We start from the raw sequence: 21,226 nt of genomic DNA, 5'->3' as shown, positions 1-21,226 counted from the left end.
AGAGTTTTAGTTTGCAATTTATTAATTATGCCATATAGCTACAGTTTAAATTTCTGGCTAGTAAGTTCCTTAAGCCAAAGAAACTTGGATCTCTCAACAAAATGAATAAAGCTACAATGTGAAGATGGTGAACATTTATTTAACTGTCTGCATGTACCAAAGACTTAATCGTTAAAATTGGAGGTAAAAAAGACAGGATGCGATTATTTTCCAAAAGCACTGTTTTTATTTATACAGAGTCCTAACCACTTCAGTGGCAGGAGGAGTGGGAGAGGTTCCTTTTTCAATTCAGGGGCCCCCATAATGTTGGTCTGTTGTTACGAAACACACAGGCAAGTGGCGTCATGGATTTGGTAAACTAACTACAATGTTTAGTCTCTCTCTGCTAGAGCAACAAGGTGAGTATCAATCTCTGCTTCTGTAAGAATCCTGGAAGGCAAAGGGAAAAAAACCCCACAACTATTTACTTTTTGAAAACTTTTTATTATGCAAAATTCAAAAACAACATAAAAGTAGGATAGTAATGAACTCCTGTGTACCTATCACCCAATTTCAACAATTATCAATTTATAGCTAATCTTTTAAAAATCAATAAACCCACCACTCATCCCTTCAGATTATTTTGAAGGAATTCCCAGACATCATATCAACTTCATCTATACACACTAATGTTTACCTCTTTGACATCAGATCTAGAATTAGGTCTTTTGAAAGAAAAACCCTTTTGGTTGCAATTATGATAGCAAATATTTAAATTAAATATAAAACTAAACTATACATAAAGTATTCTATTTTAGCTCCTATGTCAAAATGCTTTTTATACCTACTATAACTCAAGTTTGTATCAGCCTAGAGACAAGAAGGCACTCCATGTTGAACATGTTATTTTCTAAATGATGTTTGCCCAAAGAAATAAAAACTGCTTGGCAATCTTTAATGTGACCCATTACTGGTGAACTTTTAAAAGTGAAATTTGTCAAAGTGACATTTTTTAGTGCAAACTGGGGCAATGTAAGTAGTTTATACAGTTGTGTATGCTTGTTATATATTCTAGTTATTTTTTATTTTATTTTTTTTTGCGGTACGCGGGCCTCTCACTGTTGTGGCCTCTCCCATTGTGGAGCACAGGCTCCAGACGCGCAGGCTCAGCGGCCATGGCTCACGGGCCCAGCCGCTCCGTGGCATGTGGGATCTTCCTGGACCGGGGCACGAACCCGTGTCCCCTGCATTGGCAGGCGGACTCTCAACCACTGCGCCACCAGAGAAGCCCTCTATTTATTATTTAAGTATACTTACTATCACAGAATTTATAAATGATACAAGAGTTTTTCTGAAGACATACGATCTTTGGTTTCTTACTTATTTAACTAGTAGATGGATATAAAGATTTTAAAGGTTATAGGAGGGTCTCAGAATAGAAAACAAGAACTATTTGTAGATCCTTTAGAGAGATTGCTCCTGCTGGAATTTTACTGCTTTAATAATAAAAAAAAAAAGGCAACCTTTTCTATGGGGGACAGAAGGGAATTCATTTCTGTTTTTTAAAAAAATTCTATAAATTTTTCTTAAATCTTTCATGTTTATATCACTTGCCTACAGGCAACAAAAAGAACAAATTAGAAAAGAAAAATGTACTGACAAAACTCTTCAAGGTCTGGTTAAACTTAGTTTACTACCTTTTTTTCCCACCCCTAACAATAACAATGTGTCTTTATAACAGTGACCTAAGAGTAAATACACACAGTAGTCAACATGCATTCCAGCAGGTTCCCTGAATCTGTGGATTTAACTGAAGCATTTTTTACTATTCACGAGAGTATCCAGGTTCATGGTAAAAGTCAATCACCACACAGGGTTGCTGGGAGGATTAAGTGAACTGATATATGTTAAGCACCCAGTATAGATTTGACTCGTGGAAGCTGTGAAGTTGATTTGTGGGAGTTAGTCACTTAGTGAGTAAGAACAGACAAGGATCCATCATCTGCAATTCAATTAGCTGTATGCAAAGTTCAGGGGTTTCAAAGATATCCAAATAGGGTCTGAGGTACATCAGTATTTCATACTGCTCGTCAAAGCTCCACTTAAATAACCACTAAATAATAAAAGCTCCATCTGAAAACTACTAGTTTGGGAGCTGAATTTCTATTGGCCTTAAGCTAAAAAAAACACACAAACACGCTTATTTACTTCTCAGATAAAGGAGGTTATTTTACATCACCTCTGGTATTAGATATAAAATAAATGAAATGAAAAGAAAAGCAGTTTATGTCTGTCTTAAGGAGACACCAAATAAGCTTTAAAACAGATCTCTCAGGTGCTGAAAAAAAAACAAAAAACTAACTCTAGTTCAAAAAAGTGTTCTTTCCTCAAGTTACAGGACAAATGAACCAACACACCTCCACCTTTCTAGACTAGAATTTATCATTTGGCAAACTTCTTTAAGTACCTGGCCAACAATATGATAACTCACCTGAATTTAGGATTTTCAACTGTAACTACTCCAACTTCTATTTCTGAAGGTTTGAAATCAATTGATAGAACAGTAGACAGGCATGTAATTGCAGTCTGAAAAAAAGTATCAACATTAAAATAATATAGTATTTTTCAGAGATTCCAAGATTTTTCTCATTCCAAACTTACTCAAGTCATGAGTTAACCACAAGCTATTCATTTTTGCTCCATGTTTGAGGTGATGTAGTTCTACAGCCACACAGATTGCTTAATTCTAACATGTTGCCTGCCAATGACAAGAAACTTGTTTATACCAAGTCGAACTATAAACTAAAGGGCTCCAACAACAAAGATAGGGTGATTTACACAAAACAGTCTGTTTGCCTGGTGATCACTACATGCCAGGCAATATGCTTATTAGCACTTGGAGTGAGACGGGGAGAGGATAAAGATGAATGATAGTCTTCTTTCAAGGAATTTACAGTAATAATAATTTAAGAATGTTTTAAGTGGCTTTGTACCTGATGTGATTAATTACTTATGTAACTATGAATTGCAATTAAAAAAAAAAAAAACCTTTAAGAAACATTTGAACAGTGCCTCCCAGATGAGAACTAGGCTTGTTTCCTGTTAGTGTATGATAATACTGCCAACCAAACACAAAGGTATTAGATGGTAATTCTTCCTTTCTCGTTTATCAGAATCATGTTGTTAGTCTTTAGAACTGCTGTATCCCAGACCCTCTTTTCCACAATCCACTAAAATTGTGTTTTTAACTTCTTGGCAGTAAATAAGAAACTTCTTTAGTCTAAGGTTACTAAATATTTGTGTAAGAATTTTGTCTTGTCCTGTCAATTTAAAACTTCCCAATCATAATGAACAATCCCCTCAAGAACCCTGCATAAAACAGCTCTACTTCTGTGTCCCAGATATAATTTCTCTGCCAAGTCATCCTGTGAGCATATTCTTTTACTGTGAAGATGTCTGCTTCCTTGAAAATTTGGTGTGTGGCTGCTTTTCCTTTAGGACCATAAGAGCAGCATTACTGACTCAACTTTTTCACTTCTGCTTCCAGTTAGCGTAAGCGTAATTTGAATCACAACCATGCAGGTCTTTGGACCTGGTCTTGACTCCTATTCTTAGTTATAGTTTCCCATTTTATATGTGTTTTGTTGAAAGCAGTTTCAAATAAATTATGAAATGAGATGGGGAATTAGATGAATAAAAGCAGTCCTCACTGTTCCCATGTGACATCAATTTTACTATTAACCTGACAAACTTGGATTATCATGACATAACCCAGGAATAGCTTATACAGATTGTCAATTCTGCAATGATCCTCATTATTCTATACAGCATAAAAAAAAGGTCAGTTCCTTTCGGCTAACTTACTTCCACTGTCTGTTCAAATGTCCAATCAAATTTCTTCTTCACTTTTTTTTCAAGGAAGCTGGTTGACTCGGTTTGTTTAACTCCCGCTGCAGTGGCTTTAAACCCACAGTAGTAACCTGCGGGATCACACTTGTACACCTGAGGGCCTTGTTCTTCATCTATACCGATTAAAATCATACCTAAACAGAAAGAAAGACCCTCATTAAATATCTTATGCCTTTATACAACAAGATTTCTTCTCTATTGGTATTGCCACATAGCTGTTGTTAATCATTACTCTGGCCGTCTATTTTAGGATTTTTCTTTTTTTCCTGAGAACAGGTTTTTCAATGTGTGACAGTAAATGCTCAATAAATGTGGAAATTAAATGATGTTACAGAAAAGGCAACTCATGAAAGCAAAGAAAATCAGGTTAGCCAATTTCACTGTTCTTTTAAAAATATTTTTTAAAGGATGTGTTTGTTTTAAGAAAACTAATAACAAAACATAGGTCATCACCAGATAAATTATGTAACAAATTTCTATTTTCCAAAAGGTTTTATTGCAGATTTTTTAAAGGTTTTAATGATCACAAATGTAATTTACAATTTTGTAATCCTTGCTATTACCCAAAGCATGTTCCTTTGAACCCTAATCCCTCAAAACGTTAACTGGTCAAATAAATTTGGAAAATATACTTTTCACATACTTCTTTTAGAAAAAATAATATACAAAAGCATATTAAATGTTCTAAAATCTTCTGCTGTAGGCTGACCTACTTTAGCTCAGTAGTTCGTCAGTTTATTTGACCAAGAAATATTTTTTCTTGTATAATTATGTTATTATAATGACATACAATTAAAATAACCACCACCAAACTTCTTTCTACTCAGCAGAGCAGGTAACAAAGTATTTAAAGAATGGCTTAACCCCATTTGAAACTTTTTTATATAGTGTCTTCTTACAAGATTTGGTATTATTCAACGACTTTATTCACATTTATAGATGTTTTATAGAGTCTAGTAATGAGGAATTTTGAACCTTATTTTATTGACAAACACTATGACAGTGATGAGCTATCCATTTTATTCTAATGTTATGTTACCCTATAATTTTCTTTACATTTTATACTTGAGCTGTGATACAAAGTACAAGGGCACCACAAAAGAGAGATCCACTTACTTCCTGGGGGGAAAAAAAGAAACACTTCTTTACTTCAGGGTCTTGCAAAATGAGCAGGTTTAACAGATGATAAGGAAATGAAGGGCAATCAAGGCAAAAGGAACATGCACAAAGGCACATGAAAGGTCAGGGCACACCCAGGGAATGACAAAAGATCCATGTATTACAGGAGCTTCAGGCGAAAGAAAAATGCAGAGCTTCAGGTCCAAGAGGCAACTTGGGAGTAAACTGTAAGGGGCCTTGCACATCGTATTAACAACAAAACAATAAAATTTGATTTTAGAATGATAACTCATGTAGGAATATGGAACAGACTAGGAGAGAGTAAGGAGGAAGAAAGGCAGTAAATTAGGTGGCAGAGGCAAAAGACAATGAAAAAGTGACAGAGGAGATGGAAGGGACATATTCTAGGGTAAAGCTTGATGACTAAACAGATGACCAGGGAAGGTGAGATGGGGGTAGAATGGAAGTTGAGGATGAGAGTAGGAAAATAGCAATGATTTCAAGTTTGAAGTATCTGTGGGACATGAAGGAAGAGACTGGGCTAAAGCTAATGGGGGAGTGACTGGCATACAGGTAGTAAACGAAGCCATCAAAGTGGATGAGATCACCCAGAAGAACAAAGAGGAGAGAAGGACCAAGGAGAGAAACCCAGATGAGCAACAACATTTAAGGGACCAGTAGGAGAGGATGAGCTAAGGAAACTGAGGAGAAGAGTATCATTGAAGAAATCAAGGGAGAATTTTTAAGTGACGGGTCAAAAATAGGGTCAGACGGTAAAAAAAATCATTACACTGACTGCTTTAATTCTCATAAATGAATGACACAATGTCAGAAATAAACATGTTGAATTTTTCAGGCTAATTTATTACATTAAATCTCAGATCAGTAAAGCTTATTCCTCTCCCAATAAAATTTTACTTGTTTTTTAAAGAAGAAATTTATTCTAAATATATGAACCACAGGCATATATGTGTAAGCCTGATTCTTTAGGGTGGTCCAAAGAAACAACTACATTGTTAGGATGCCTAATTTAAGCATTTCCATCGAACTAGTAATCTGGAATTGCAGTAGAATCTCCATTACAAAAGCCTAATAGCATCTAAAGTTTAAAGATAGTGCCTAAAATACTGTTGTGAAACGTATCCTTCCATCACTGATTTATTATAAAGATTTCTTCACCTTTTATAACTTCCAAACCACATGTTCCAAACCCGTTACTGAAATAACTTTCTTTATGCATGTTCACTAAAAAAAAATCATAATTCATCAATTATTTGGGAGACTTCTTTGCATACTTACAACAACCAAGAGGCCTCATTTCAGCATTCTGTGTGTAGACCTGAGAAATATCAGCAATTCTTTTACACAGCATGTCCACAGGAATCTCGTAACCATACTTGTATTTCCAATTAGCTGCTTCATAGCGTGCCCTCTGTACCTGGGATCTGCTGTCAGCTTAGAGCATAAAAAACAAAGGTTTACTTCTTTAGAAGGAAAGAATGAATCTCAATTCAGATAATTTTCCCAATATATACATATATCTCCATTATGACTTAAGGAAAACAGAAGTGGTCCCCTATGGCTTTTTCTCCCACCAACGTATAATGAATGACTCAGCAATACGTATGTGACAAAAAAGGAAAAAAGTTAAAAAAATGAAGTTCTATATCCAGCACTGCTCTTTTATGCTGAGCCCTTCATTAGCTGTCAAAATAGTTTCTAAAAGTGTCTAATAACTCCCCAAAGGCCAGGTTTTAAGGAAAGAAAATAATGTTTCTCTCAATCTTTTTTTGTGGGCTTGAATTTTCCCTTGATTTCAGAAAATAAAAACCCAATGTTATTTTTTAAATTCTCACCTACTTCTAACCAGTGTCACTATCACCAGGTTTGAGATATACTGACTTATGTCCCCTTAAATTACTAACCATATCTTAAATAAACCATCTATGAGAGGGGCCTCAGCTCAGTTTCCCTGACTGTAGCATAGAGATCTAATTCTATTATACTTATGGTTTCAAAAAAGCTCACAATACTCTGAAGATATTGATACTAGCCTTGGAAGACTGCAAATCTACTCATATCACCTGAAAATCAGACAGTACAGGAAGCCTTTTAAAATTAATACAAAACTCAAAAATAATCTGAAGAAAATAACAAATCTAAGTAGGTATTAAGTCAATCACCTGTCATTCCTGTCATCACGCAGCCGATGTTTTCGGTTATCTTGAATAAGTGAGTCACTGTGCTGGAATCCAATAATTTATCCTAATGAACAAAATAAATCAAGATAATTTAAAAAAATCACAGGTCTCTGTGTAGTGACAAAAAATATTATGAAATGATAACAATGAACTATATAATAAATGTCTTCTGCTCATTTTACAGTTAAAACCAATAAAAAATGGGGGCAGGGGCACAACTCTGTTTTCCTTTTTCAGATGATATGTTTCCTGTGGGCAAGAATTATAGCTCACCAAAGTGTGTTTTGAGGTCCCTGAAGACAAAAGACCTAGAAATCCCATTATGCTTATAATCATACCACAAAGTTCAACTTGTCAATTCTGTCTACTCAGTTAAATTGTCAATAAATTCTTCTTGGATGACAGACAGGAAAGCAGGGTCAAAGCAAAAACAATGTTAACATATATAATAATATACTCTTGTACAAACTCATGAAACATTCTTGCATTATATTCTGCAACAATTGGCTATCCTGGCAGTACTACTTACAGGTACTTTCTTCTGTGTGACAATTACTGCACAGTCTTTCCCTCTGACAGCTACTGATGTAAGGCCGCCCTGGTTAATAGCCTTAAAAGCATATTCTGGAAAATAGAACAGTTTTTTTTAAGAGGTGAAATAAATGATCATAGATTCATACAATGGAATAATAAAGTTGTTAAAAATAAAGAGCTTTATGAACTAACATGGAATGCCATCCAATACATGCAAAGTCAAAATAATGATAATAATAAATCGTAATTAAACCAACTCCACTTCTTTCCATTTTGATCATTTTCATCAGGTACAAATACCAAATTTCCAATAAACATTTAATTAAGTTTTATTATATCAAATCTTTATCAATTATGTTTTATCATTTAAAAAGTTTGTTTTGTAGCCATTATTTCTACCAAGTCTGGTTTCCCCGGGTCAAATTCAGGTGATCTAAATTTTCTCAAGATTTACTATTTCTGTTAACTTTTGGTCAATAACTAATTGACCGTATGCAGTTTTAACTGCTGTTAGATTACTTTGCCTTTTCTTCCCCCCCTACCAAGTTGAAATTTTCTGGATCATGTTTTTTGCAATTTTCATGTTACCTACACTATAGGATTCTTTAGTTTATCTATAACAAACTTCAGCTTGTACACTTCTCTAGCTGCTGTCAAATCATTCCCATGTTAAAACAGCTGAATTGAAGTGGTTTATACAAACAAACTACTTTGGCACCATGTGGTTTAGCTGATAATGACTGCCTGTAGAGAGTAGAATTACAGATGAAACTATCCCTTTCTACGCTGTATATTTCTGTAATATTTAAACTTAATATAAACATATATTTTGTAATGTGGAAAAGAGCAACAAAAATTAATATATGCTCACTGTAGAAAATATAAAGGATAATGTAAAAGAAAAAAATTACTCACTACTCCAATTGTTATCTACATTTGATGCATAATAGATGCTTTTACTCTGTGCACCAGGTCTGAGGCCTGGTCTTATTTGGTTCAAAAAGCCATTGGTGATGAAGATCATCTGAGGAAGATACTACCTATGACACCAAAGAATTTCCTTTAATAGGAGCTGTGATAAAAATCCTTTGTCAAATATTTCTAAGTGGCCACATATTGAAGAGAACAAAAGAGTAAAAAGACTCTAGAAAAATCACCTCAAAGAAAATCCTCAGATCTAACTTACATTTAACTAGCTAATTACAACAGCTTGTTTTTATCATCCCATTACATCACAAACAAGTTCTAAAATATAATGTTTCATAATGCTTCTCAGTTCTGTTTCTCATATAGTCAATAAAGCCTCTACCAGATCAACCCTCCACAGGTAAACTATAAACTATAGACAAAACTACCCAAAGACACCAGAAAGAGGCCCAAAGAGGCAGATTCCAGAGAGGGAGGCAACGCTTGAAGATGGCAATGGACTGGGGTGAGCTCCCCATTTTCATGACTTAAGCTTGCATGCAGGCCCCAGTCAGGGGTAAACACCCAAAGAAAACTCCGTCCTTTTGGCCTGAAGAGCTGGAGAACAGCTTGGGGGAGTAACCACAGCTGCTGGAAAATGAGGAAGAGAAAGGAGAGAGCCGAAGAGGGAGAGCCCGAACTTCTATGTTGCCCAAATCTCTAGCTGATTCCATAACCACACACACAAAAGACAGACTCCAAGCAGCCTAGCTAGGATAAAAGAATTGAGATTTAAGCTGCCACCCAATTAACCTCCTGCTAGAACAAATTAATGCTCTTCGGAGGAATATAACAGAATCCAGTCTTCACAACCTAACATTCACAAATGCCCAGGATATAATCCAGAATTACTCAACATACCAAAAAAGAAAACAAAACAAACAAAACAAAACATAGTTAAACATGATCTCCTTAGAAGAGACCAACCCTGAGATGACCCAGATGTTGTATTAGCAGGCAAAGTTATTAAAACTATGTTCAATGACATAATGAAAAATATTCAAGATGAAATAAGAAATCTCAGTAAATTACAAAAGAACCAAATAGAAATTACAGAATTGAAAAATACAATATCTGAAATTTAAAAATTCACCAAGTGAACTTAACTGCAGAATGGAGATATAGGAAAATGAGTCAAACTATCCCTCTTTTTTTTTTTTTGGCCGTGCTGCACGGCATGCAGGATCTTAGTTCCCAGACCAGGGATTGAACCCGAGCCCCCTGCAATGGAAGCACAGAGTCCTAACCACTGGACCACCAGGGAATTCCCTATCCAATTTCAAACGAGAAAACAGATTTAACAAAACAAGTCTGTGGGTCAACATCAAAAGGTATAATGTGTGTACTGGAGTCCCATATGGAGAGGAAAGCACGAGACCGCCCCCCCCCCCAATCTTTAGAAATAATGGCTAAAATGCTCCAAATTTGGCAAAAGACATAAAATTTCATACTGAAGAACCAGCAAACTCCAAGCAGGATAAATACAAAGAAAACCACACCTGTGAGCTCAATATAGTCAAATTCCTAAAAACCAAAAGCAGAGAAACTTTGGAAAAACAGAAAAAGAACAGATTATACACAAGAGAACAATGATTTGAATTCCATGATTGCACCTGAAGACAGTGGAACATCCTTAACATGTGGAAAGAAAAATCATCAATTCAGAATTCTATATCCAACAAAAACATCCTTCAAGAATGAAAGTTCAGACTTGCAACAGAAACGCTAAAAGAAGTTCTTCGGGCTGAAGGAAAATGATGCCAAAAGAAAACTGCAATCTTTAGAAATGAGGAACATCAAAAAATGGTAAATATCTGGATAAATATAAAAGACTATTTTATTCTCTTTAATTCTTTAAAAATACCTAACAAGGGCTTCCCTGGTGGCGCAGTGGTTAAGAATCCACCTGCCAATGCAGGAGACACGGGTTCAAGCGCTGGTCGGGGAAGATCCCACATGCCACGAAGCAACTAAGCCCGTGCACCACAACTACTGAGCCTGCGCTCTAGAGCCCACAAGCCACAACTACTGAGCCCGCGTGCCACAACGCAGCCATGCGCACAAGCCCATGCGCAGCAACAAAGACCAAACACAGTCATAAATAAACAAACAAACAAAAATAAATAATGCTAATGGATGAAATACTCCAATTAAAAGAAACTGACAGATGTAGAGAACAAATGTATGGACACCAAGTGGGAAAAGTGGAAGGGGGGGAGTGGTGGTGGTGAGATGAATTGGGAGATTGGGATTGACATACATACACTATTATGTATAAAATAGATAACTAATAACCTGCTGTATAAAAAATAAATGAATACATAAAATCCATATAAAAATTTTTTTAAATTAAAAAAAAGCAGAAACTGTCAGAATGGATAGAAAAGCAAGACTCAAATATATGCTGCCTACTGGAGACACACTTTAATAAATGGATGAAAAAACATATACCATATAAAAGTAAGCATCAGAAAGTTGGAGGGGGGCTTCCCTGGTGGCGCAGTGGTTGAGAGTCCGCCTGCCGATGCAGGGGACACGGGTTCGTGCCCCGGTCCGGGAAGATCCCACATGCCGCGGAGCGGCTGGGCCCGTGAGCCATGGCCGCTGAGCCTGCGCGTCCGGAGCCTGTGCTCCGCAACGGGAGAGGCCACAGCAGTGAGGCCCGCGTACCGAAAAAAAAAAAGGTACTGTGACAAAATGTTCAGGACGAGCACACAATGCCCGACAGTGGCTCACAGTATGAGCTGCTCAGTGTGATGCTACCGACAGCAGCAATGCACGTCCCATTTATGGACGCTCATTTCGAAGCATCTACAGGTGATTCTGAAATTCTGCCAATTACAGGAATGTAACTCAAGATTTATCCCACCCATAATTTTGTCTAAAATGATGTACTGAGATGGAAACTAAATTTTTGGTGCTCAGCATGATTGCAGGGTATACGGAAATAGAAACAGAAATGTTGTACACATGAAACTTAATGTTATAAGCCAATTTACCCCAATAAAATACAAATCTAAAATTTAAAAAAAAAGAGAGAATGCAGCCCTAATGACACCTTAATTTTCAGCCTATGTGACCCTAAGCCTACCAGACTTCTAACTTACAAGACTGGGAAAAAATAAATAGACGTTTAAAAACAAACAAAAACTGTAGTGAATTTTGGAAAATATGATTTTTTCCCATATAAACATGGGCTGGAAAAATAATGTATGGTCCATACATTCTTCGAAGTTTGGCTATCAAAAAAATAAGAGATGTTCTACTGGGGCAAGGCAGGTATTCTTCAGGATATGTCTACATTCAATTTGAATGCTGTACGACTAGAAACTTTTTGTTAAGATTTTTTGAAACTGCCATTCTGTCTTTCCCTAACCTTGTAACTTAAGCAGGAAGTGTGTCTCATTTCACATTGCCTCCAAATATCACACTCCTTAAAATGGTGATGTTCAAGCAGGTGGGGTCATTAGAAATCTTGGCGTTTGTGTGTGTCGGGGGAGGGGGCTATGAGGTTGAAAACACAGCAGTGTTTGATCCCATTATTTCTGTGTAGTTTTAATATGTATGAATTTATGAATATATATACACGTATGTATACACATACACATTTAATTTCAAATCAGATTCAAGAGGGCATGAGGGGCTTCCCTGGTGGCGCAGTGGTTGAGAGTCCGCCTGCTGAGGCAGGGGACGAGGGTTCGTGCCCCGGTCCGGGAAGATCTCACATGCCGCGCAGCGGTTGGGCCCGTGAGCCATGGCCGCTGGGCCTGCGCGTCCGGAGCCTGTGCTCCGCAATGGGAGAGGCCACAACAGTGAGAAGCCCGCGTGCCGCAAAAAAAAAAAAAAAAAAAAAAAAAAAAAGAGGGCATGAGACGTCTGGGTTGAGAAACACTACTTTAAAACAAGAAAAATTTTTAACAGCAAAAGAGGCAAACAGTAAGTACTTCTCAGTCCATTTATTTGTGAAACTCCTGATTCCATTTTTATCAGCCACTTGTTTCTTCCTGACAGCATCCCTCACAGAAACATTTTACTGAGCACTTACTATGTCACAGACACTGAGTACTTTACATCTATTAACTCATTAAATCCTTAGAGACCTATAAGGTAAGTGGAATTATTATCTCTATTTTACATAGGTAGAAAGTTTTCCTAGTTGGTGTGGAGCAAGGACTCCCCAGGAATCCTGGCTTCAGTACACAGTACCACTTCCAGATTAGAAAACTGTCCTCTCCAGTCTGTCTCTACCAGACCATTTCTTTCCTTTCCTTATCAGCATGCTCCCTTCTTAGAAGCAACCAAGCAGTGCTCACTTCCATCTGGGAGGCAAATTCAAGATTCAAGTGACTGCTCCTACCTCCCTTGCCAGGCATATCCAGCAAAAGACCTGCAAGCAGAAGAGAGGCCTGAAAGTAGTCAGGCTTATGGGCCTTCGTTTCCCCACTGATAAGTGCTCTGTATATAGCGATACAGTTTTTCTGTACACACACACGCACACACACACACACACACACACACACACACCCTACCCCTTGAATACATTCATTAAGAGAAAATTTTCAAGGTACAGGTAACAATCAAAAATCTTTCTCTCTACTCCTTGGGAACAAACACTGCCAACAGTTTGTTTATGATTATAGTTAGCATTGTAATTTTAAACTTATACCTCTATTTTTTAAATTTATCAACTTTAGACTACATTTATCTTTTGAACCCCAACTATGGAAGATGAGGAGCATACTCGCCTTTCCATTAATCTTTCCATTCCCTTGTCATCTCTCCATTTTTCTTATATTATTTTTCCACTGTTATGGTTAACAATTTGCACTTTATAATTCTTATACATTTTGTCTTTGGCAGATTCTAAAGTTTATAAACTAATAAACAGTATTTACAACATTATGACAATCTACATATATTTCACTAGAGAATCAAGCATAGATGGACAATGAAAGAAGAAAATAGAGCTACTAATTTAATAGACCAAAAATAAAATAAGCCAAAGAATCAAACAAAAAATAACATTTACTGAGGACTTAATACTGTGCTAAGCACTCTACATGTATCATTTTATTTAATCCTCAAAACAACCATATAAGGAAGGAATTATGAGGCCAGCTTTGCAAACAGAAATTAAGGCTAAAGTTATATCACTTGCCCAGGTGAGCTAGTATGGAGGAGAGCAGGAATTTGAATTCAGGTATGGCTCCAGGGCCTGAACTCTTCACCACTATACTGCTTGCTCATACTAACTATTCTTTCACTTTCCTTTTCCTAGCAATGTCTAATTAGTGCCCTGAGTAGCAGAGGGAGTGTGTTATACAACAAGACAGAGCTTAAAATTATTCTGTCTAGATATTTAACTTGTTTTGAACTACATGCTCTATTCTGAATCTTTTAAAACCATTAAAATGACACTATATTCAGCCTCTCTACTCACCAAATCTGGGAAGCGTTAAAGCCTATGCTTTATGGCTAGATTTCACAATATAGTATACAAAAGCAAAGTGTAGGTCTAAGTGACTTTTCCTGTTCGCATATTAAAAACCATGAAATAGAACATTCAAAGCATAGTCTAATATAGAAAAAGTCTTTAAAACTCAGGAATGAAACTTTAAAAATGAAACTTCCTTGAAGATACAGTTATCATCTCTCTGTTCTATCTTAGGTCATATTTTTCAATTGGGGATGAGTTAAGGGGTTACTGAATTAACCAATATGATGTTGTTTCTTGCTACGTTATATCCAGTATGTAGCCATATAGTAGACTGCTTTCATTCCAAGTTATATTTATTTCTAAAATTTACACGTGAAGAGAACCTCATTTATAGGCCAACTTTCTCCTTCTGATTTCCAAGCACAGACGATTTTATCACTGTCCTCGCCAAGGCACTGAGGTGCTAAATTCACTCAAAAATGAAACCATCACCGGCCAGCTGTAAATCAGGTTCTCCTGATACTGAATTCTCCAGGGCAAGAGGTTAAGGGTCCGAGGTTATAATCATAACCTAAACCCTGACACCTTTCGATCCAACAAAATATATTACTATACTGAATAACTGTAACTACTTTAGGGTTTATTTCCGTTGAAGCTGTTCAGGAAACAGCTAGTTCACCATACCTCATCTACAATTCAGAACCAGCTTTTAAACTATAGTAACATTCAAACAGATGTGGGTTAAGAGAAGATGCTAGTTTCAAGAGCAGCTCTAGAACTGACGGCCACTCATCCTGTCCACCAGTTTTTCAAAGATGTCCTGAACTCTGTAGGTATTTGTAATTTGGCGCTCTATATTTTTCTTTTTATCCGTTTTTTTACGTATCTGTCACTCCCTTTAAGCTGTGAGTTTCAGTATAGGTGAGGGTGTGACATCTTTGCATCCCCCAGGACCAGCACAGCGTCTGGCACACAGAAGGCTCTGAATGCCTACGCGGAATTAACCACAGGACCAGGAAGTCCGTGCTGCAAACAAAGGAAAACGGAGGGGGGACGTTTTAATTGGAAGGTCAAGGAACCAATTATCCATTAGAGGAATGCAGACGTTGGGCCCACTCACGTCAAACAGCCCTACCTTAACGCTTTACAGTGTCCAGGCAGTGCGGCCGCTTGCCCTGGAGAGCCCGAGGCCTTCAGCCTTCGGGCTCCCATCCCTGCCTGCAGATATCGGTGGGAACATCACGGGACTCGACCTGGCCTCGGCCCTCCTCCCGTCCCAGCTCCGGCCATGCTTCAGCCCGGGACTAAACTCCGGCTGCGGCTTCCTGCTCCAGGCCGTACCATGACAGAGCAATTCGAGTGGACCAAAGGCAAACCCGGTTCACTCACCTACTTGGTAGAGCCGGCCCTCGGGGGAAAAAATGGTAATGTGGCGGTCAAAACCAGCGCTGGAGCCACGGGACATGGTGCACCACTACTCCAAGCACAATCCTGAGGCCCCGTAGCTCCCGCACCAGGTGTACAAGCCCCTCCGGAAGTTGCAGCGACTGCTTCCGGGGCACTGGCGGACTTCATCCGCTCTTGCGCCCCGAAGTCACGATTCTAGCGTCAGTTCCCGCGCGCCTGAGAACTCCAAGGCCCCGCCCCTGGTGGAGGGTGGGGAGAGCGGACCAAAGGTTTTCGATGTGCGCATGCGCCAGCCCCATGTGTGGGCGGCTTTAAGATGGTTGGAGAAGTTCTCATTGAGGCGGTTTATAGAGCTTTCATCTAGAGAGTGAATTGACTATAGCAAGAACAAAAAAGCTTTCCGGGGCCAGGAGTAGTGAGTTGCCTGTCTGTGGGATCGCGTATTTAACAAGTCTCTCGTTAGTTTTGGCACCTGTATATCCAGCCTGGCTCTGGCTTGCTGGCGTTCTTCTAACCTCTTTACCCAACCACTTTGTTTCCTGCTACTAGAGGGAGAAATAAATGGATTGCAGCTGCTCCCGCAGCAGCCGTTAATTTCAGGTACAGAAGGGAGCGGGTTCTGCTAGCCACTCCAGAGCACAGTTTTCTGGCCAGGCAAGATCTTCCTTTGGCCAACAGCCCCCGACAGTTTTGTCTTAAAAGTGGAACTGGGGTTGAAATATAGGTATAATACAGGAATCAGTAGCCTTGATTGATAATGAACAAGAACCGAAGGGAAAGGCTCATAGCAGGCCGGCGTTAGATGAACTAATGAGAATAATTCCCAAGCAGGCGAGGTAGCTCTGGAGAACAGCAGGTGGCTTTTTGAACTGTAAAATGTGCCTATTTTGACCTACCTCAACGCACGCTCCTATTTAGTGAATATAAAATGCAAAACAGATGTTAAGTTAGTGTCACCCGCCCCCTCTGCCCAGTAGTTTGTGCGCCAGGAAGGCCAGCTATACCAAGATTTCTGGCACTTCAATATCAGCTGTAATGAATACTGAAGTAGGGATTCTTACCTTTTTAATGTATTTTCTCTTAAACTCACTTTCCATTTAAAAGAAATTTTGTAAGAGCCTTCTAAGGAGTTTGTTATGGAAGTTCCGATTTCTCAAGAGTGTTTTTTAAAAAATAAACTTCTATTTCGTTACTGAAAAAGAAAATTCAAAACTGAAACTCGATTAAGAAAATACTAAGTGCAGACATCATCTCTGGCACACAGGGTACTTTCCAGCTCTGGCTGATTCCCAAGTGTACTGATAAAAGTTGTCCCTTGCTTCTGGTTTAGGTCCCTATCCTCAGCACCAACTCCTCCTGACCTTTTGAGTACTTTTTTTTTTTCTCAGACACTGAGCAAGCCTCCTAAACTGTAATTCCTACAGTTTACCTGAAGAATCATAGATAAAATGAGTTCTCTGTAAGGCTGCTTGGAGGGTGAACTCATTCAACAGCCCCCTCTATGCTGATATTTCCTCAAAACTAGGTCTCTAGCTGGATCCTCCTCTGGTGCTGAGTCTTCTCTAATCGCATATATGACATTTTTCACATTGAGACACATGGTACCTCAAAACCCAGCATGTTTAAAACAGAACACCTGGGGCTTCCCTGGTGGCACAGTGGTTAAGAATCCGCCTGTCTGTGCATGGGACACAGGTTCGAGCCCTAGTCTGGGAAGATCCCACATGCTGCGGAGCAACTAAGCCCGTGCGCCACAACTGCTGAAGCCCGTGCACCTAGAGACCGAGCTCCGCAACAAGAGAAGCCACCGCAATGAGAAGCCCCCGCTTGCCGCAACTAGAGAAAGCCCACGCGCAGCAACGAAGACCCAACTCAGCCAAAAATCAATCAGTAAAATAAAACAGAACACCTCGGGGCTTCCCTGGTGGCGCAGTGGTTGAGAGTCCGCCTGCCGATGCAGGGGACACAGGTTTGTGCCCCGGTTCGGGAAGATCCCACATGCCGCAGAGCGGCTAGGCCCGTGAGCCATGGCCGTTGAGCCTGTGCGTCTGGAGCCTGTGCTCCGCAACGGGAGAGGCCACAACAGTGAGAGGCCCACATACCGAAAAAAAAAAAAGAAAAAAAAACCAAACAGAACACCTCATTCCATCTCTTTTCTCCCAAGCCAGTTCCTGTCCCTCATACCACACTTTCTAAGTCCTCAGAGCCAAAACCTTGCAGCAGCCTTCAGTTCCCCAAAACTTCCTATTCTGTCCCCATGTAGTCTTTTTTTTAACACAAGCTTTTTAAAAATTATTATTATTTATTATTATATATATTTTTGACTGCCTTGGGTCTTCGTTGCTGTGCGTGAGCCTTCTCTAGTTGTGGTGAGCGGGGGCTACTCTTCGTTGCGGTGCGCGGGCTTCTCATTGCAGTGGCTTCTCTTGCTGCGGAGCATGGGCTCTAGGTGCTCATGCTTAAGTAGTTGTGGTGTGAGGGCTCAGTAGTTGTGGCTCGCGGGCTCTAGAGCGCAGGCTCAGTAGTCGTGGCACATGGGCTTATTTGCTCTGCAGCATGTGGGATCTTCCAGGACCAGGGCTCGAACCCATGTGCCCTGAATTGCCAGGCAGATTCTTAACCATTGCGCCACCAGGGAAGCCCCCCATGTAGTCTTGATCCTTCTTATTCTGCTCTCCTCTTTTCTGTTGTATAATTCATAATTTTGTTCACTGTTTATTGTCTCTCCTCCCCCAACCCAAGTTCCATGAGGGCAAGAATCTTTGTTTTGTTCACTGGTATAGCTCAGGCAGCTTGAACAATACCTAGCATGTAATAAGTGCTCAATAAATATTAGTAGAATGAATGAATCCCTTACAGCATAGGGATTAGGAGTGCATCCCTTTCTATTTAAACCTGAATTTAAATCCCGTTTGTGACAGTTACCAGATATGTGACCTTATGCAACCTCCCTAAGTCTGGATTTCCTTATCTGTTAAATTTGGGTAAGATTCACTTTATGGGTGCTGTTGTGAGGATTAAATGAGAGAAGGCAAGAAAGTGAGGTGTTAAACAACATACCTAGCACATAATGAGCACTCATTAAACGGCTGTGATTGTTGCCTTCCTGTCTGGTCAGTCACCAAATCCTCTTGATTATTCCTATGGGGCAACTCCATCTGCTTTTCACTCCCACTGCCACTGTCTGGATTAAGACCCCTTTTCCAGTTTGCCTGGTCTGGCACAGTAGCATCTCTTCTTGTTGATCCACATTCTTGGAATTATTTTCTTTAGCAAGATCTCATTGGGTTGCTTCTCTGCCCAGATTTCTTTGAGCTCCTGAATCAAATTCAGCCTTGAGCTTAGCTGACCTTGTACCTATCTTTTCAGCCTTGTCTTCCACTTCATCCTCCTATTTCCATTGCAGGGCTACATTCCACAGCACAGCTCTGAGAAGCACCACCTGATCCTCCTCAGGCTCTCCCATTCCCCCACACTCCTGTTCCTCCTGTAAGGACGCTCATTCCCATCTCGTCATCTAAGAAGCTCAGGTCCACCAATCTGCCTCTTTTCCCCTATATGCCTAGTGCATACAATTTGAATCTTTTATTAGCCTGAACCAAGTGAAATGACCATTTCTGTAGGTCAAAAGTGTCAAATATTGGTAATCATATGGTTTACCTTAAAGAGTTGTGTGTAGGGGCTTCACTAAAGACTGGCAGGGCAGAGCCTGAATACTTTTTATCTCTGTATTCTCTACCACCCCTGGCATGGAGCTTGGCTTATAAAAGTTCAGTAAATGACTGTCAAGTTGAACTAAAAACTGTAGAAAGACAGGGAACAATTGAGAAATGCTTTCATAGCTGCCTTTCCTTCCCACATAGACAAAAACCCGCTGTGAAGCACCCCTGGGTGTTCCCTGCCATGCAACGACGGGATATTTCAAATCACACACACTTCAGGCTGTGAAAATTATTTCACACATTCAAACAAATTCTGATCCTCTGTTGAGGTTGCATTTAAGTTGGGCCCTAAAAGAGGCATAGGATTTTGGATGGCATATACACATTAATACTCTAAAGGATACTTCCCGGAAGGAGTCGACCTCATTTTCAATACAAGACAAACTGAAAGCTAGAATTAGAACATCAGGCTCGGGCTTCCCTGCTGGCGCAGTGGTTGAGAGTCCGCCTGCCGATGCAGGGGACACGGGTTCGCGCCCCGGTCCGGGAAGATCCCACATGCCGCGGAGCGGCTCGGCCCCTGAGCCACGGCCGCTGGGCCTGCGCGTCCGGAGCCTGTGCTCCGCCACGCAAGAGGCCACGGCAGTGAGAGGCCCGCGTACCGCAAAAAAAAAAAAAAAAAGAACATCAGGCTCCTTGAGGGCAGTGGCCACATCTGTTTTGCTCCCCGGGGTACCCTCAGTGCCAAACAGTACCTAGCATGAAGGAGGCGCTCCGATCATTCACTGAATATGCATTCTCACTGTTTGGCTTTTCTACTAGGATGAACTGTTTTTATTTGAAGAGATTTGTGAATAAATGAAAAATCCAAATCTCAAAAACCTAAAAGGCCAGAGATTTTATATTAGAATTTGAGGTTTTTCCACAAGGCCAATGGATTCCTCCGGGAAATCTTTCAGAAAGACGAACCCCTTGCTGATTCCATTGCTAAGGGAAATCCCCAGGAAGCAGACTTCACGAATATGCGCCTTGGGTACCAAGCAGCAGCTAATCTACTCACCCAGGTGGACTTCCCCCTGGGTTGGGGAGCTTTCACAGAAGTCTGGGGACCATTGCTCCTGCAGCTTTACCACAAGCCTATGGGGGCAGACTTGCTGTGTCTGTATGGAAAATTTGACCTTCCTCTCTGTTGGGCCACCAAGTTAGACTTTCTGAAATGACTTTCTGGTTTTTTGAAAACTTTTAGAGATGACTTGACATCTCGTGAGTCTTGGAAAATCTCCTGGGGGCCTCCATTTGACAAGGCCCACATTCTCCCCTGGGGGTGGAGGTAGGTGGAAAGGTAGGGGTTACCCACAAGGCAAAGGTAAAAACTGGCAGCGTAGATTCCCAGTGACTGCAGACATGCTGAATCACATGGTGTTTAAAGGCAAGATAAGAATTTAGCCCTTAGCTTAAGACGCTCTGCTGGTGGTTTCAGTGAGCCAGGGAATATAAAACTGAAGCTTATCTGTGTTTCCATGTGATATTAGCAGGTGTTGAAACACTGGTAATAGAGTATCTTAGGAGAGTTAGGATTCCCTGATGTCAAGGGGCCCCAGAGGTCAACTGTGGCCACAACAGAGCTAGGGATGTGGCAGTTCTGTGTGGACAATAGAAGGGAGGTAGCTCCCTGGTCAGATTTTGAGCCATCAGGTGCCTCCTCAGGGGACTGAGGGCAAGAACCTAGTTCCATTCGTATTTTTCCCTATCTGTATCTTTCTCATACCAATAGAAACCCTAAAGCTCTTCCTGTACCCCAGTAGCTATGGTTGGCTACCTAGGAGTTGTCAATCTGTTTGAGTCTTGGGGAAAAAGAAAAGGGTGATTTCTTTGTACTCCAGTTCTATAATTTACGGGCAAAGGAGAGGGACAAATGGGGCATCAAACGTGGTATGGGAAGTGCTACCGTGACATATGAGGCACTTGGTTATGCTTCTACTCAAAAGCTCTTCAAACCATATTCCAATAAG

The 21,226-nt window shown here is 39.9% G+C and overlaps 1 protein-coding gene across 2 annotated transcripts; it reads right to left on the bottom strand.

Annotated features, from left to right (window-relative positions):
- Positions 1-203: 203 nt before the first annotated feature.
- On the bottom strand, positions 204-15,673 carry PSMA6 (proteasome 20S subunit alpha 6). Of its 2 annotated transcripts, none has more exons than XM_079699962.1 (7): positions 15,535-15,673; positions 7,738-7,832; positions 7,191-7,272; positions 6,307-6,462; positions 3,844-4,022; positions 2,471-2,565; positions 204-429 (listed from the first exon to the last, which is right to left on the bottom strand). In XM_079699962.1, the coding sequence occupies exons 1-7, from the start codon at positions 15,608-15,610 to the stop codon at positions 372-374; spliced, it is 741 nt and encodes a 246-aa protein (XP_079556088.1). In that variant the 5' UTR covers positions 15,611-15,673; the 3' UTR covers positions 204-371. The 2 variants fall into 2 exon arrangements, with proteins under 2 accessions (XP_079556088.1, XP_079556089.1); XM_079699963.1 differs by having other exon boundaries at positions 15,539-15,655.
- Between the last annotated feature and the right edge of the window lie 5,553 nt (positions 15,674-21,226).

Source organism: Hyperoodon ampullatus (assembly GCF_949752795.1).
Source record: "Hyperoodon ampullatus genome assembly, chromosome: 3".
Taxonomy (NCBI): domain Eukaryota; kingdom Metazoa; phylum Chordata; class Mammalia; order Artiodactyla; family Ziphiidae; genus Hyperoodon; species Hyperoodon ampullatus.
This window is presented reverse-complemented; position numbering and strand designations above follow the sequence as displayed.